The sequence below is a fragment of the Aquila chrysaetos genome, chromosome 5 (genome assembly GCF_900496995.4).
Source record: "Aquila chrysaetos chrysaetos chromosome 5, bAquChr1.4, whole genome shotgun sequence".
In the NCBI taxonomy this organism is placed as follows: domain Eukaryota; kingdom Metazoa; phylum Chordata; class Aves; order Accipitriformes; family Accipitridae; genus Aquila; species Aquila chrysaetos.
In genome coordinates this window covers 61374973-61389268 of record NC_044008.1, presented here as the reverse complement: position 1 = coordinate 61389268, position 14296 = coordinate 61374973, and the positions used below count along the sequence as shown (strand labels likewise).

The 14296-nt window shown below is 55.5% G+C and overlaps 1 protein-coding gene across 3 annotated transcripts in view; it reads right to left on the bottom strand.

Moving 5' to 3' along the window:
* The window catches only part of FRMD5 (FERM domain containing 5), a 118513-nt gene that overhangs the window by 24943 nt on the left and 79274 nt on the right, over positions 1-14296 (bottom strand). For all 3 annotated transcript variants that reach the window (XM_030013878.2, XM_030013879.2, XM_030013880.2), the window contains exons 2-4: positions 5455-5559; positions 780-822; positions 134-212 (exon numbers count right to left, since the gene is read on the bottom strand). In XM_030013878.2, coding sequence (XP_029869738.1) covers positions 134-212; positions 780-822; positions 5455-5559 — 227 coding nt within the window. The remainder of the gene's footprint in view (positions 1-133; positions 213-779; positions 823-5454; positions 5560-14296) is intronic.

Below are 14296 nucleotides of genomic sequence, written 5' to 3'. Positions count from 1 at the left end.
CGCAGTTGGGACAATCCAGAAACGTTCAGGTTCTTTTGGAAATCTAAATGGCTGTTGCTCTCCCTTGGCTATAAGCTCGACAGAATGTGTTCCTGAATTGGCCAAGCCTTCGCGCCAGATGCCCCATCCTTACCTGGTGATCTCCTCCTTCAGAGCAGCCGGGTCCGTGGGATAAAACTTCACACGGAAGCACATGGTGAAGGGAGGCTGGGCTGCAGCGAGAACAGTGATACCGTGGTCACCAAATGGCAGGGTTTGTCCCCTTCGTCCTCCCGAATAACCCCGCTCAAGGAGACGGTCAGATATTGCTGGGGGTCTCACCTGCCCTCCCCATTACCCCCAAACACAACCAGCTGCCCTTGGTAAGGAGGGAGCAGACGGGCATGGGGCTATTCCCCACTGCGGTGGCCATGGTGGGAGCAGATGTCACTGGTAAAGCCATGGGGAAGCGCCCGCGGCACTGTCTGCCGGCTGCTCACCCCGCTCTCCAGGCAGGCCCCGGTGTTGGCGAATCTCGTTTGCTCATCCCCATCATTTCTGTCCTGGTCTCTGGCAGGGCTGGTGCCCCGTGCCCCCGTGCTGGGGTGGCATGGCCGGTTGTGACTGCAGTGGGACTGGTGGAGGATGATCCCACTTTTGACCCAGCAGAACAGCTTTGTGGATAATCAAAAAGGCCCTTTTTCTGGAAGATGTGCTGGGAATTGACCCCGGAGGGGAAGGACTGAAGAAAATGGAAATACATCTAAAATGAAAGGACATCTTCTTGCAGCAATACTCACCCCTCATCTGCTTCACAACCGACTTGGTAAATTCCAGCCAATGCTGAAACAAAAAAAAAGGCAATTAAAGCAACTCAGTAACAAATACTTTCAGTTAATAACATTGACTCTTCAGGTCAAAATTTAAGAAACAAAAACCCCCCTCTGCCTGAAATAAAAGCCTATGCTGTGGCAGATCCATAAGCTGGATGGCAGAGGAGGTGGGAGGGGGGCTGCAGCCCCTGCCCAGCTGGCCAGCAGCCGAGGGAGGGCCCGAGCAGGACCCGAGCCCCAGCATCCCCCGTCTGACATCGCTTTCTCCGCACGGCCCCAGGGAAAGCCGGGTCCTCTGCGTCCGCTCTGGGCAGCCCCATTGGGTCGAGGTGGAGGCACAGCCGGGCTCCGGTGATGCCAGGGTGAGCAGTTGCGCTTGCTCAGCGCCCAGCGAGGACCCTCTGCCAGCCCCAGGAGAGGCGCCGGGCAGAGCAGGGGCTCATCGGGAGGCATCTCCCTTTGCTCAGCAGGACGTGCCATCCCCAAGTGCAGTTTTCTAACAGCGACAACAACGGGGCCAAGTTACACGGAAAAGGCATCCTTCTTCAGCCTGAGCAAGCTCCTGCTCTCTGTGCTCTGCTCACCAGCTAGCTGAGTAAGCAATCACAGCAAGGAGGTGAACATTTTTTGTGCTGAGGCACCTGGTCCCCAGTTGTTAAAATCACCCTTCACTGGTGCCCTGTGGTTGCACATGTGCACTGGAGGGCTTTGAAGAAGCGCATGGACTCGTCACTGTGATCCAATTTTTAAAGCCTAAATCAAGGTCCTGCATGCAAAAAGTACAAACCCACCTCCCCGCGGGCTGGCAGCTCTGGGGAATGTGGGGCTTCCCTGGGGCTCTGCCCGGTGTCCTGCTGACCCCACCGCAGCCATGGGGCCATGCAGCTCCCAGGGTTTGTGGCTGCCCATGCCACAAACTGCACCGCGGTGACAGCAGACAGGAGAACCCAGCAGCACGGTTCTGCTGGGGGGCGCGATCACTCTGCAGCACTGGCTGCAATCACACAAGCTAACCCCAACCAGAACCGGGATCTATAATTACAGCATGACACCGGGAAGGTTAGGTTCAAGCCTGTATTTCTGAAATTACACTTCTGCACCATCAAAAAGAAACCATCAAGCTCTGCCTGCAGCAAAGCCTCTGCAATAGCTGCTGCTTTGATTTGACATCATTTGGGCAGGCACATTTAGGAAACAAAGCGTTGTCAGTCAAGAAGCGGCTTCGGATGCCTGTGTGTTGGGAAGAGGGAACCCCAAAACAGCAAAGCAAAATTACTATAATTAAGGCAAACACGAGTTAGCACAAAGGATTACAGATCTACAAAGATACATCAATGAAATCTGGGATTGCCATAGAAAACTCTAAATATTAGTGTCCACCACTGAGACAAAACCAGTGAGTGGTGGCTCCCCGTGGCTGCACAAACTGGTCTGGGTTTCGCTCGGGCATTTCTGGGGTGCGTTTGGCACCTGCTGCAGATGGGCTGCTGGCAGCACTGCAAAAAACAGTGGCAGGGGTCGAGGGGGCCACGGCATGCCCTGTTACCTGGGGGTCTGGGTAACTCCTGTGACTGTGCAGACACAGCCCCTTGCTAGGGAGGCTTTGGGAAGCCTCGGGGTGAGGGGGAGTCCGTGGGAATGCAGGGGGCTCCAGGCTGTGCCCCAACACTGGCAGCAAGCAGTCCCGGGGCTCCGACAGCAGCGTCGGGGACAGGGAACATCGTGGAGGGTTCCTGTGGGAAATCCCTGCCCTAGTCCCAGGAACCCACTGCAGGACCAAGGGAACTTCCAGGTCACGACAGTGCCCGCCATGCTGGGAAGAAGCACCGTTGTCTTTTGGAGCGGGCTGAAATGGTTTGAGGGCTGACATCAGCATCCTCTGACCCAGACTCAACAGAGTACTGGGAAATGACGGGTAAGGAGGGAGGATTTTTTCTCTCTTTTTCTTCATGTTTCAGCATCTCTGCTGTCCGTCGCCCTGTGCTCTCAATAGAAGCATCTCACTTGCAGCAGCCCCAGGGCAGTGCACAGGCTCCTCCCGGCCACGCTTAAAAATTGAGAGGTTTTCAATGACTGCCACGTGCCCTCCCGGCAGGAGCTGTAGCTGTGCCTGGAGTGCGCTGTGGGCTGTGGCAGCCGCCTCTCCCACATCACACGAGTGCTGTGGCTCCCAGCCCAGCCCCAGGCAGGAGCAGAGTCCGGCCCTGCTTGCTGTGCCCCCCCGGGTCCTCCCCAGCCCTGGCTGCCAGTCAGGCATGTGGCAGAGCACAATTTCAATAAGAAATATTGACTTGTGCATCAGAAATAATGGACGAAAGTGACAGCTTAGTTCATCACAGGCTTAAATGCAGCACTCAGCCAAGGAAATACTAAACCTGGGCAGCTCTTTGATAGCCACAGAATCCATGAGCTGCAGGGCTGGGGGTGGCTCTCCTGTGGAGGGGTCTCCCCCCCAAAGCAGTCCCATCCTGGGATGCTGCTCAAAGCTGAGCGATGGCTCTTGCCTCAACTCTCATGGCCTGAACTGAGTCAGATTATTCCCAGGAGAAGCAAAGCACCAGTAAAAGGAGTGTCCTTGGCATCGCCGAGCGTGCCAGCTCTGCCTCCGTGCCCCTCTCCCCCTCTCCCAGAGGGGCTCCCACGCTGCTGCAGGCAGCCACTGCCTGCTTTGGGCTTTGCATCCAGAGTGCAGGAGAAGCAGGCCCTGGGTACTGACCCACCACAAGCGACAGCAGAGAAATGTCCTCTCTTTGCACCAGCTCGGACGAGACATGGACCCTGCGTTCTCCATCTGCCCACTCATTTGCTGCAAGAGAAGATGCTCCAAGAAAAAATCCCAGTACACCTCCTCCACGCAGTGACTGTGCTGAGGGGTTTTCCAGAGTGCCATGCGGAGCTCTCGGTACACACAGACTTCAGCAGCGCTCTCTCTCCACTAACTGTGCCCACAGAGATGATGCATAATAATGCATTATGCACAGGGTTTTATTTCTACACGTGTTTAAAGATGCGATTCACCAAAAAGCAGGGACACAAAGAGCCAACACAAGTGGAGCAGCAGTTAACGATCCCTCAGCATCATGCAAGAAAAATGCTGCTCTCCAGCACTGAAGAGCCACCACTCCACAGCCCACTGCAAATCCAGCCCTCAGACAGGTCATGCATCAGTGTGACAATGATGGCCAGGAGGCAAATCTGGGAGAAGGCTGGAGAAGTTGGGAGGGAGAGAGCCTAGAAAACACAAGTTGGGGGGGTGAGACCCCACGAGACCCTGCGAGAGGCAGCAGCATCACATGCTCCCTGATGGCTATGACTTAGCAAGGTGGGGAGGACAAGGAAGAGGAAGCTACTGCTCTGGGTGAGAAAAGCCATGAGTGTCACTGAGTGCCCCTGGAAGGGAGATGGGGGAGCGAGGAGCCCATATGGGCCCCATCCCACTGCAGACAGCAGTGAGGGAGCAGCCCTGCACCCAGCTCCTTGCTTAACAGTGGCTGCTCCCTATAACAGACACGGCAGAAGGTACCTTGGGGAGCAAAAATTGTTTGTTACGGTGGCTTATATTGATCAGCAGGAAGTGCAACACAAGATTGTTATTAATAGCTACGCCCGCAAGCGTGTTCACAGCACTTCTCATTCACAAACCTTGAGTGCTCTAATAGCAAGCAGCAATTTAACATGTATTTGTGCGGAGCTTGCATTCTGCACACGTTTTAAAAGGAGCGTGGACAGTCAGTCCTGAAGAAGTGGCAGGGCTCACTCACACAACTTCGGCGTGGAAATCCAGCTCGTTGGGACCGTGGCACATGGGATCCACCCGTGGGGCTCTGCCCCTGCGAGAGGCTGTGCCACCCTCTGCCCCGACCTGCTGCAGCTGCCCAGGGACTCAGCGGGACTCTGCACGGATTTGTGCTGGGAGCTGCGCTGCCGGGTCAGACCAGGTCCTGCCGCAGGGCCTCTCGGCTCCGTGCACTGCGATGTCTTGTTTCACTCTCCATTGCCTGAGGCAACACGCACAAGTGTTTAGATTCTCGGCACAAAGCTGTCGCATGGCCTAATCTCAGTGTTAAATGTGACCGCGTGCTAGAAATAGTCCTGCAAACCCAGTGTCAGGAGATCTCCCTCTTTACCTTTGCAATTGCATCAAATCCTCTCACTTTGCAAATGGAAGATGCTTTCACCACTCGCGCAGGGCTCTGAGAGCCATGTGAGTTCCTCTGGGCTTGCACATCCTGACCGACGCTGAGGATGTATCAGTGGAGCTGGGACACTGATGCTGCTGCTGCCGGAGCCCAGGTGCACCCCAGCCCCCCCTCCCTGGGGCTGCAGCACGAGACTCAGCCCTGGCTCTAGCAGAAAAGGTGGGAAGGGGTGAGGGGTCTCCCCAGGGTGCTCAGGGGGCCATGAGTAGATGCCCTTCCCACAGGCAAAGCAATGACCCTGTCAGGGCACCCATAACCTCCCTTGCCCAGCAGCAGGGCAGGGGAGAAATGCTGGGGAAGAGCCCCTCATCACTGCCTAAACCAAATTTTGTTGCAGCCATTTGCCTTGCGTTCCAGTCCACAGCCACAGCAGCAAGGACCAGTCTGATACCACTGAGCTGCAAGAAACCCCATCACCCAGCCTGGGCAGGAAGGACTCTCACCCTTTGCTTGTCAGGGTCCACAAACCGAATGCCGAAGTAGTCCTTCTCCAGCAGGTTCAGGTGGTGGCAAAGAAGGTCGAACAGGTACTGGCCCTTGGCATCTCTCTGCAAGACAAAGAAACTCATTTACAAAGCGGGAGGAGGAGGGCCGTGGAGCAGAGGAGCTGGGGCACACTGGGTGGGTGAAGGGTCCAAAACTTGTAAAGTGACAGCAAGGACAGTGCAAATCCTGCCAACTTCCATAGTGCGTCACAGCGATATTTTCAGCTCAGAAACCGTCTCCCATCCCATCCAAGGGGCAGCCCAACAGCAGCCGGGAGCAGGACTCCATAACGCAGTGGTCCCCGTCCCCATCCAGAGACCTGCGGCTCACACCCAGGCGAGATGCTGAGGCTGTCCAGGGCTCGGCAGGAGGCTGCAGCATCGGCCAAAAACCCACGGCCGCTTGGACAACAAATCTGCATCTAGGCAGCTCTAGGCAGCGCTGCGGAGGCGAAGCTGCTAGGGCAGAGTGTGCGGTGAGAGCACGGTGAGAGCGCAGTGAGCGCGTGAGTAGAGCAGAACAGCAACCACCCCAAACACGGCCTGAATGCCACGAAACACCCAGGGTATTTTAAAAGCATAAAGAAAACTGTGACCAAGGTCAGAGTCTGTCTGGGAATCGCGCCGCAGCTCGAGTCATAGTTAAGTGTTAGGTGGGGAAGCTGTGAATTTTGGGGTCTGTTTGCCTGGCCCATGTTTTCAGGCAGATCAGCAAGGTCACAGCTTTGCTGCTGTTGTGATTCCTGTTGGACTCCCTCACCATAGGCACGGCACGGGTCACTGTCAGCTCATTGCTTTCGCTCTCTTCTGGCTCTCTTAGTCTTCCCGTGGTACGGCACTATGGCATGAGTCCAGTGCTGACCTGCCTGGTTTTAGCATATTTCTTCTGTGCCCTTTTCTGCTACTGAGCTTTTAGGAAAGAGCCTTCCCCATTCCTTGTCCCTGGGGCTCTGCATTGCTGCGGGCTGTGGCAGAGGGATGCCACAGATTTATACTTTCTCCAGGACCAGCCTGTGCTGCCAGAGCCCCACTCTGGAGAGAGCGGGAGTGTCTGGGCAATGAGAATTACAGCTTTATAAGTTCCTGTGCGCCAGTACAACTTACAGCTAGTGCTAGACAGAACATTAATGGAGAATTTTAAAGTATTATAGATATAAAATCTGATACATCTCAAAGTTATTAAAAAATTAATTTCCAGTGCCGCAACGACTGAAGCACACACTTAATTTGCGCGCTGTGAGCTGCTCCACAGCAGTGCTGGGTCCAGGACACCATGGTTCTTCCCACGTTTGGTGTGGAAATGCAGCACCCAAGAGAGTCGGAGACCCCAGGACCCCAGTGACACCCACTCACAGCCCCCCAGGACCCCACTCACAGCTCATCCAGCCGTGGGGGTCACTGCTGAAGATGGGCCATGCATCCTCTCTGTCAAAAAGATTATTGCTATTTTTTCCAGAAATGGTTTTCTTATGTGCCAAAGGTTTGAAGTCAGTAAGCCAAGAAGAATTAGGAATTATACCGAGGCTTCTCTGGTTCAACGCTTCCTTTTCTCTCCAGAATTGCACCCCAAAGGCCATAGAGCCCCCCATGAGAGCTGATTCATCAGCAATGGGATTTGCCCAGACCAAGTGTACAGCTGTGCAACACTGTATATCCCTTACATGACAGCAATTTAACTACTCCAAAATTTTCCATCCAACTTAAAATTGACCACTGTAACATTTTGCTCATGGACAAGAACTCAGGTACACCCGGATAATTCATGAACCTCTGCTTGCAGGGTCCGTCCCAGGGCAGTGGCTCCGTGCTGAGCAGAGCTGTTACCTCCGTGGTGGTCTCACCCCCTGAGGCTCAGCGCTTGCTAAGAGTGGGGTCCTCTCAGCCTGTGCCAGGTTTGGGATCAAAACCAGTATTTTATGTATTTCTGAAAAGCTCAAACCATGTGCTGCTGCCCTGGGAAACCCTCTCGCCTGGGGCCAGAGAGGGAGAACAGGTAAAATGGTTCGGACCTTGCTGTCTTTGCCCCCGATATGGCACCCAGGTGCCTGGGCTGACGGGGATGTGCTGGCAGGATCTGGCCCCTCAGCCTGCCAGCCTTCCCTGGTGCCTGCCCTCGGCCCCGCTCTGGGGTTTGCCGGAGGACCTGGGAATGGCTGCGCTGCAGTCGATGGGGGACCTGCTTTACAGTGCCACGTCTCCGCAGATCAAAGGCTGCTCCTGACAGCCGACGCTGCCTCCTTCAGATAACACAGGTTTCTGTTTCCCGACAAATATATTTAACACGTGCATTATCTGATCAAATAATCACTCAGCAGACACAGGCCGTGCAACCGGGGAACCTCACGGGTCTGGCATTAACCCGTTCCTGGGACTTGGTACAGTATGATAAATGCCTCTGCATTTTAAATAAATAGTGCTTCATTTAGAGAGTCATGAAATTCAGGCTGCAATTACGCAGCTGCTAAAATGAGTTGCCCTCGGTGCTGGAGCCGGAGCCTGGCAGGCACCAGGGCAGCAAAGGCGATCTGATGGGGTGACCGCCGGGCAGCGCTGCTGCTGGAGCAGGGTCATCCCGGTCCAGGGCTGCAAACCCTGCCTTCGCAGGCGGCCGTGCAGGGAGAGCCCGTCCTGCTCGCCCGGCTGCTGCAGCGCTGGCGCTCGGCCAGCGGCAACGGGCTGATGGAGCGTCTTGGGCGGTCGCACGCAGAAGTCAGCGGGAGAATCGGCCGCGCAGCATTGAGGAAAGGGCTGGGGGGGATGTGGGCCGTGCGGTGCCCACCCCAGCTCCGGCCGAACCAGAGGGAAGGGGAAGGACAGACAGCCACTGCGCCAGATGGAGCAGCAGAGGGGAGACCCCGATGCTGCCCAGCAAAGCTCGGCCGAGGGGCAGGGGATGCTCACCGGGCCCTGCTGCTCCCAGAAGGTGATGGCCTCGAAGCGATTGCCGATGTGAAGTCTCCTTTGGAAATCCTGCTGCTGACTCTGCCCCAACTCTCTGCCCCGGGGCTGGTGCTGTTGTGGTCGTACTCCAGCCCTCCCCTCGCTCTACCACCTGCATTTCTCAGACACAGGCCCTGTGCTCCACGGCATCAGCAGGCAGTCTCGCCAAAATACCCAGAGGCAATGGAGAGGATTTGTCGGCTGCCTCTGAGGTTCATCCCTGCAGCCTCGGGCATCCCATCCCCCCAGGGCTGTCTCAAGCCACCCCCAAGGCATGGGCTGATCTGCACAGCCTGACAGCCCTGGAACCAAGTCCCTGCTCTCCCCTCCTTTACCCCTCGCTCGCTGAATGGGGTGGGACTCACTCGGGCATCAGCCAAGCTTAAGTCAAGTCTTAAAAAGCCTCCTGTGGCAAATGTGTTTGATGGGATCTGTTTGGGACGCAGTCAAGGGCAGCTTTTTATGCAGCGACTGATGCACTGTAAAACACACGGTGTTAAAAGACAGAGTCGTAGCCTGAGTCCTCGGGGGTGTTCAGATGTCTCTCCCCCCAGTGAGGGACATGGGCGTGTTCACCGTTCTCAGAAGCATCACGTCTCTGCAGATTAAACAGAACCCCCCGCCCCGTCAGCCTTGTAGCCGTGTCCCTGTGGGCTGCGTGCACATGCAAGAGAAAACTGACTCCAGAAGAGCTTCGTTCGAGCAGATGAGACGACTTTTGAGATGAAGTTGCAGCAGCTGGGTGCTCCCCCTGAGAGCACCCTGACGTGGCCGAGCGGGCTCTGCTCAGCTCTGCTCGGCCTCTGCACCAGCCACACCAGTGTCTGCAAGACACGAAGCTCCTCTGGTCTTTGGTTTGCAAAGCCTCCCTGGGCCAATAAACAGGTCTGCAGCTTTGCTCTCACACACTGGGGGTAACAGTGAGGTCACTTTCCTGCAAGTGAATCCCCTGGGAGGGATCACAGAGGATCGTCCAAGGAGCATCGGGGAGACGGCTGCGTGTGACAACACCTCCCATGGCTGCTGTGGCGACAGCAGGTGCCATTGAAAACCAACACTCGACGGCAGCCCCGGCCATGGCTGCCAGCTCATTCCTTTGTCCTGAGGGCACCTGCGATGCCTGTGGGGCTGCAGCCCAGAACCAGCCCCAGCCCCAGTCCTGCCGCTCATGCCGCCCATGCAGCAGCCGCGGGTCAGCATCCTGCTCCAGCACCGCAGCTCCTCGGGGGGATGCTGGGCACACACCACCCCAAGGGAATGCAGCCAAGGACTCCAGGTGTTGTTCCTGGGGCCACGAGGTTGTTTGGCAACCGAGAGGACGAGTGTCCTCCTGCCAGCCAGGCTGCCGCCGCTGGCATGGCACAGCAAGCTGCCCTCGCGCTCACCTGGAAGAGCCCGACCTTGCAGCCTGGCCGAAAAAGGTTCGCCCAACCTCACCTGGCTCATGCCAAAGTAAAACAGCGCTGGGCTTTTGGACCTTGCTGTTAAAATACAGCAGAGCAGCCAAAAGCCTGCAGAGCCTGCAGCTGGGGACGGTTGCTGGCTGGGCACTGCAGTGAATCCCAGCCTGGCTCAGCTCAGCTGACTCACGCTCTTCCCCAATTTATTACTGTGTTTTTAAGCAACTCTCCTTGTTGTAGAAACGGAGACTTGAGGCAGCTGTTCTGGGCCGAAAGAAGGTGAAGCAGCAGGAGAGTATTGAGAGTGGTGCCATGAGAGCTTGCACCGAGGCAGCTGAAGCATTTTGCAGCCGCAGCACGGCTGGGGAGATGGGCTGGAGCTGAGCAGGCAGCGGTCCTGCCAAACCCATCCCAGTCCTTGGGAGATGCTGAGACCATAAACAAACAGAACTCCCCACAGGCAGCAAGTCCTGCCAGCCGATGGGAACAACGCTCTGACAGCACAGAGCTAAAATGTCAGGAATTGTCTCTGCCTGCTCTCCTCTCCTGCATCACCCCACCTCCACAGGCCAAACAGAAAAGCCTGCTGTTCACCCTTGCTATGATGTTCAAATGCACCTGGCATTGGAAAAAAGGAAAGATTCCCATTTCCATACTCAGATAGTGAAACTCATATTTCAGCTGCTGCTGGCCACAGCCTGCCCTGCACGCTGGACTCTCACCGGGCTGGGTTAATGGTGCTGGTCGGCTCCCCCAGCCACACAGGTCAGCTGCATTTGTTGCAGCCCTGCAGCCACTGCCGTCGGCCAGGGACCCACCGGCAAAGCCGCAGGCCGGGCACCAGCCCCCCGAGGCTTCCATGCATTGCGGCCATGCTGGGCGGGCACCTGCACAGCAGCTCCCACGCAGGCAACAGGCAGGGCCACCCCCGGCGCTGCCCTGTCCTCAGGAAGCATCCTTAGATGGTGTCCAGCAGAGACCACCCTGCAGAGGAACGAGATGCCAGTCCACGGTGGGGAAAGCAGACGCATCAGGAGCAGGAGGGACAGTGGGGACCCCAGGGCCATCCGCACTGGTCATGTCCCCTTTTGCATGGCTCGAGGACCAGAAACCTGGAATTTGAGCGCAACTGCTCAGCTCCAGCCCAAGCCAAAGGCAACCCCTTGTTCTCTGGGCTGGCAAAGGAGGCGTCCCCCAGGACCCCAGCCCTGGCAGGGCGGAACGCCCACCTCGCCCCGCAGCCCTCCCTAGCTCCCTTGTGCAGAGACATTCATTTAATGAGGCTGGGAATCGGCAGCTGCTGCTCCCGCTGGGGATGCAGATGTGGACGGTCCCAGGCTGGGTCCCCGCGGCGGCGGTGCCCACCCATTCCCACCCCAGACCAGACCCTTCAGGCCTGCGCCGCTCGCCCACCGCCCTGCTGCGGCTGCGCCCAGGGACAGGGAGCAAAGAGCCTGCGGCTTGGCTGAGCGGGGAGCTGCCAGCCGGCTCGCCAGCACGCAATTGTCACCGGCACCGCCGGCCGCTGCTCGGGAAATGAGGCCACTCATTTATGAGCCTGAATACAGATTTAGGTGCCAAACTTGGAAAACCGTGGCCTAGATTGTGCTTTATTAATAGGCTAATTGAGTCTCTGCGTGTATCATCCATCACTGTCAGACACAACCACCGCCCGGTACAGGCTGTGCGCCTGGCTCAGGCACAAGGGCACAGAATGGAAAGGAATAACGAAACCTGGCAGAATCCAAATCCCTTTTCCTGAGTTAGAGCAAGTTATTGTACTTTCATTAAATAATATTCATTTTTTCAATGAGGACTGAAGCAGCAACATGGAGCTTGAGAAAAGAGAAACCGCAGCAGCATCTTGTGAGCAGTAGAACAAACACCCAAGCCTTGCTTGCCTAACAGGCACAAAATAACCTTCCCAGATCAGCTGTTACGTGCATTAGGAAGACTGGACCTCCTCCCAGATTATATCCAAAATAGTAATAAATACAGATCTTATTTTCTTCTTCTAGAAAAGATTACTTCCCAGGCTAAACTAAAAGAGACATTTGACACAGCCACAAAGGTTAAAACAACTGACCATATAACAGAAATTGTAGTTGCATAAATAAAGACGTACTCGTAAATTATTCCCAATTAGACCTGAAGGGCTGTTAGAACTGAAGCAGCTGCCGCAACACGTGCACTCTCCCTTCCCCCTACGCTGCCAGTGGTGCGTCGCACATCTGGCGGCTCTGCCTGAGCCCCTGCCCTGCCGCAGGCAGCCCCAGCCAGGCACGCTGCTCATCCCGCTACAGCAATGTGGGCTCTGTCCTACTCATGCTAATTGAACTTTCCCACTCAGGAAAGTCGGTTACAGACAACAGTCACAGAAAATGCCAGAGAACGCCGCAGAAGCGTGAACCTTTCTAGCTAGACGAGAAGAACAGAGGGGACGATTCGCCATCCCCAGCATCACGCCCCTCCTTGCCTCCCAGAGCCAGTTTTGCAGGGATTTGCTCCAGGCTCTTCTCCTGTGCCCCAAATTAGCATGAATGTCCACATAATGCTTTCCTCTGCAATTTTAACACAGAGAAATTGCAACGAAGGACAAATCACACATCCCCCCCCAGTCCAATGGAATATGGTGAAAGTGTAAAAATGCGAATGGCATTACAGGGGGAAATGCTTTCTCTTTGATCTCTCTAACTTGAATTAAACATATTCTAAATTAATCATTATGAGTATGTCTTTCAGGAAATTATCTGAACTGTCTTTACAAATCACGACTTAAAAGAGCTCTCTTGCATAATATCAGCTTAAATATTCTATGTTTTGATCTTTATATGTTCTTATAAAGTAAGACTTATATCTGTCTTAAGGTTTGCAAGTTTTTGAGGTCAGCCTTTCAGGGTACAGCAGTCTAATGAGAGACTATTGCCAGCTGCACCATTAGCAATCCCCACTTGCACACACCGTGAATGCCGCACGCCAAGCTGACATGCACCCCACAGAGTTATTTGCTGCCAAATACTAACACCTGCTAATAACTTTTCTCTGTCTTAAACTTCTGTTACATATAAAAACTTGAGGAACTGCAGATAAGAATAGCAGCATGTTCAGACACATCTGGATGCTGTAGGGTGGTGCATTACCGTTATTAATGTCAATTGTGCAATTGAGCAGGACAGTAAGGAGCGCTCCCGGCAGAGGCTGGTTTGCAGAGGCAGTGCAGCGGCTGTGCCAGGAGCCAGCAGCACCGTGCTAATGTTGTGCTACTAGCTGCTGCTTCGAGCGCAGATCTGCCGAGGATAACATGGATTGCCAGTCACTTGTGACGTATCACACCGAATTGTTCTGACTCATAATAGTCCCTAATTTTGCCTAGTCTTGTGTTAAATGAGATGAAGATGTGCCACTGCTCACAAAAGGCTGCATTATGGCATAGGCAGGCAGAAAATCTGCAAACCCGAATTTTTCTGTGATGGTCCCCGCAGCCATGCCATGCATCGCCCCAAAGCACGAGCGAAACCCAAATGGTTTCAGTGCTGCAGGGCAGTGTGGCAGCGTGGGGCAATGCCGTCGGGGGGGGGCCTGACCCCCCTCAGCTCAGCTCACATCCTGCGTCCTCCCTCGCACCCGATCCCGTCCAAGGGTGCTGGGATGTAACTGGGACCAGTTGTCATGGCACTCCCTGTTTCTGCGGGCTCTCTGGAGCCCCCAGCATGTCCCAGTACTCCAACTCACAGCCTTGCTGGACTTCTGCAGACCGTCTGAGCTTGTCAGGGCAGCAGGTAGACTTCAGGGACAGACTCTGGGACAAGACCGATTTAGGGCTGGAAAGGCTCAGGGGAGCACATTGCCTTGAGATACAGCTACGTGCACTCGTGGCAACAGCCGCAACAGCCACGCTCAGCCTGGCTCGCTGCCCTGCGCCCACCCAGCCTCCCCGCACCCTTGGGTGGCATGTGCAAATCCTCCTGGGAACATGCCATGGCCATCCAGCCCCACACACATGCTGCCGTTCATGAGTTTATCTGTAGCCGTGGGTGCAGGCTCTGCTCTGCTCCTTTCTGCCAGCCCTGCCTGCCACCCACCAGGGCACAGCGGCTGCCTGGGTGCGCTCCCCTCCTACCGCCCAGCCAAACCAGGGGGGCCTCTCCCGTGGAGGAGAGGAGCTGGATGAGGAACAAACCCTGCGGAGGGGGATGCTGCCACAGGAGAAAGGACTGGTGCTGGCTCTGGGAATCCATCGCTACCTGCACTGCTCCTCTACAAAGCGCTTTAGAGCCGTCCAGCCCCGCAGCATCTTTATGAGGCACCTGAGGAGCATTAATGTGTCAGCAACAGCTTCACACAGAGATTTACTGCTTTCTGCTCGGGGAGGAGATGGGTTCATCAGTGGCCTCAGGAACGAGCTCTTCCAGGGAGTTTTATGATCCCTTTTTACGGGGAGACAGAAAGACGGCACTGTG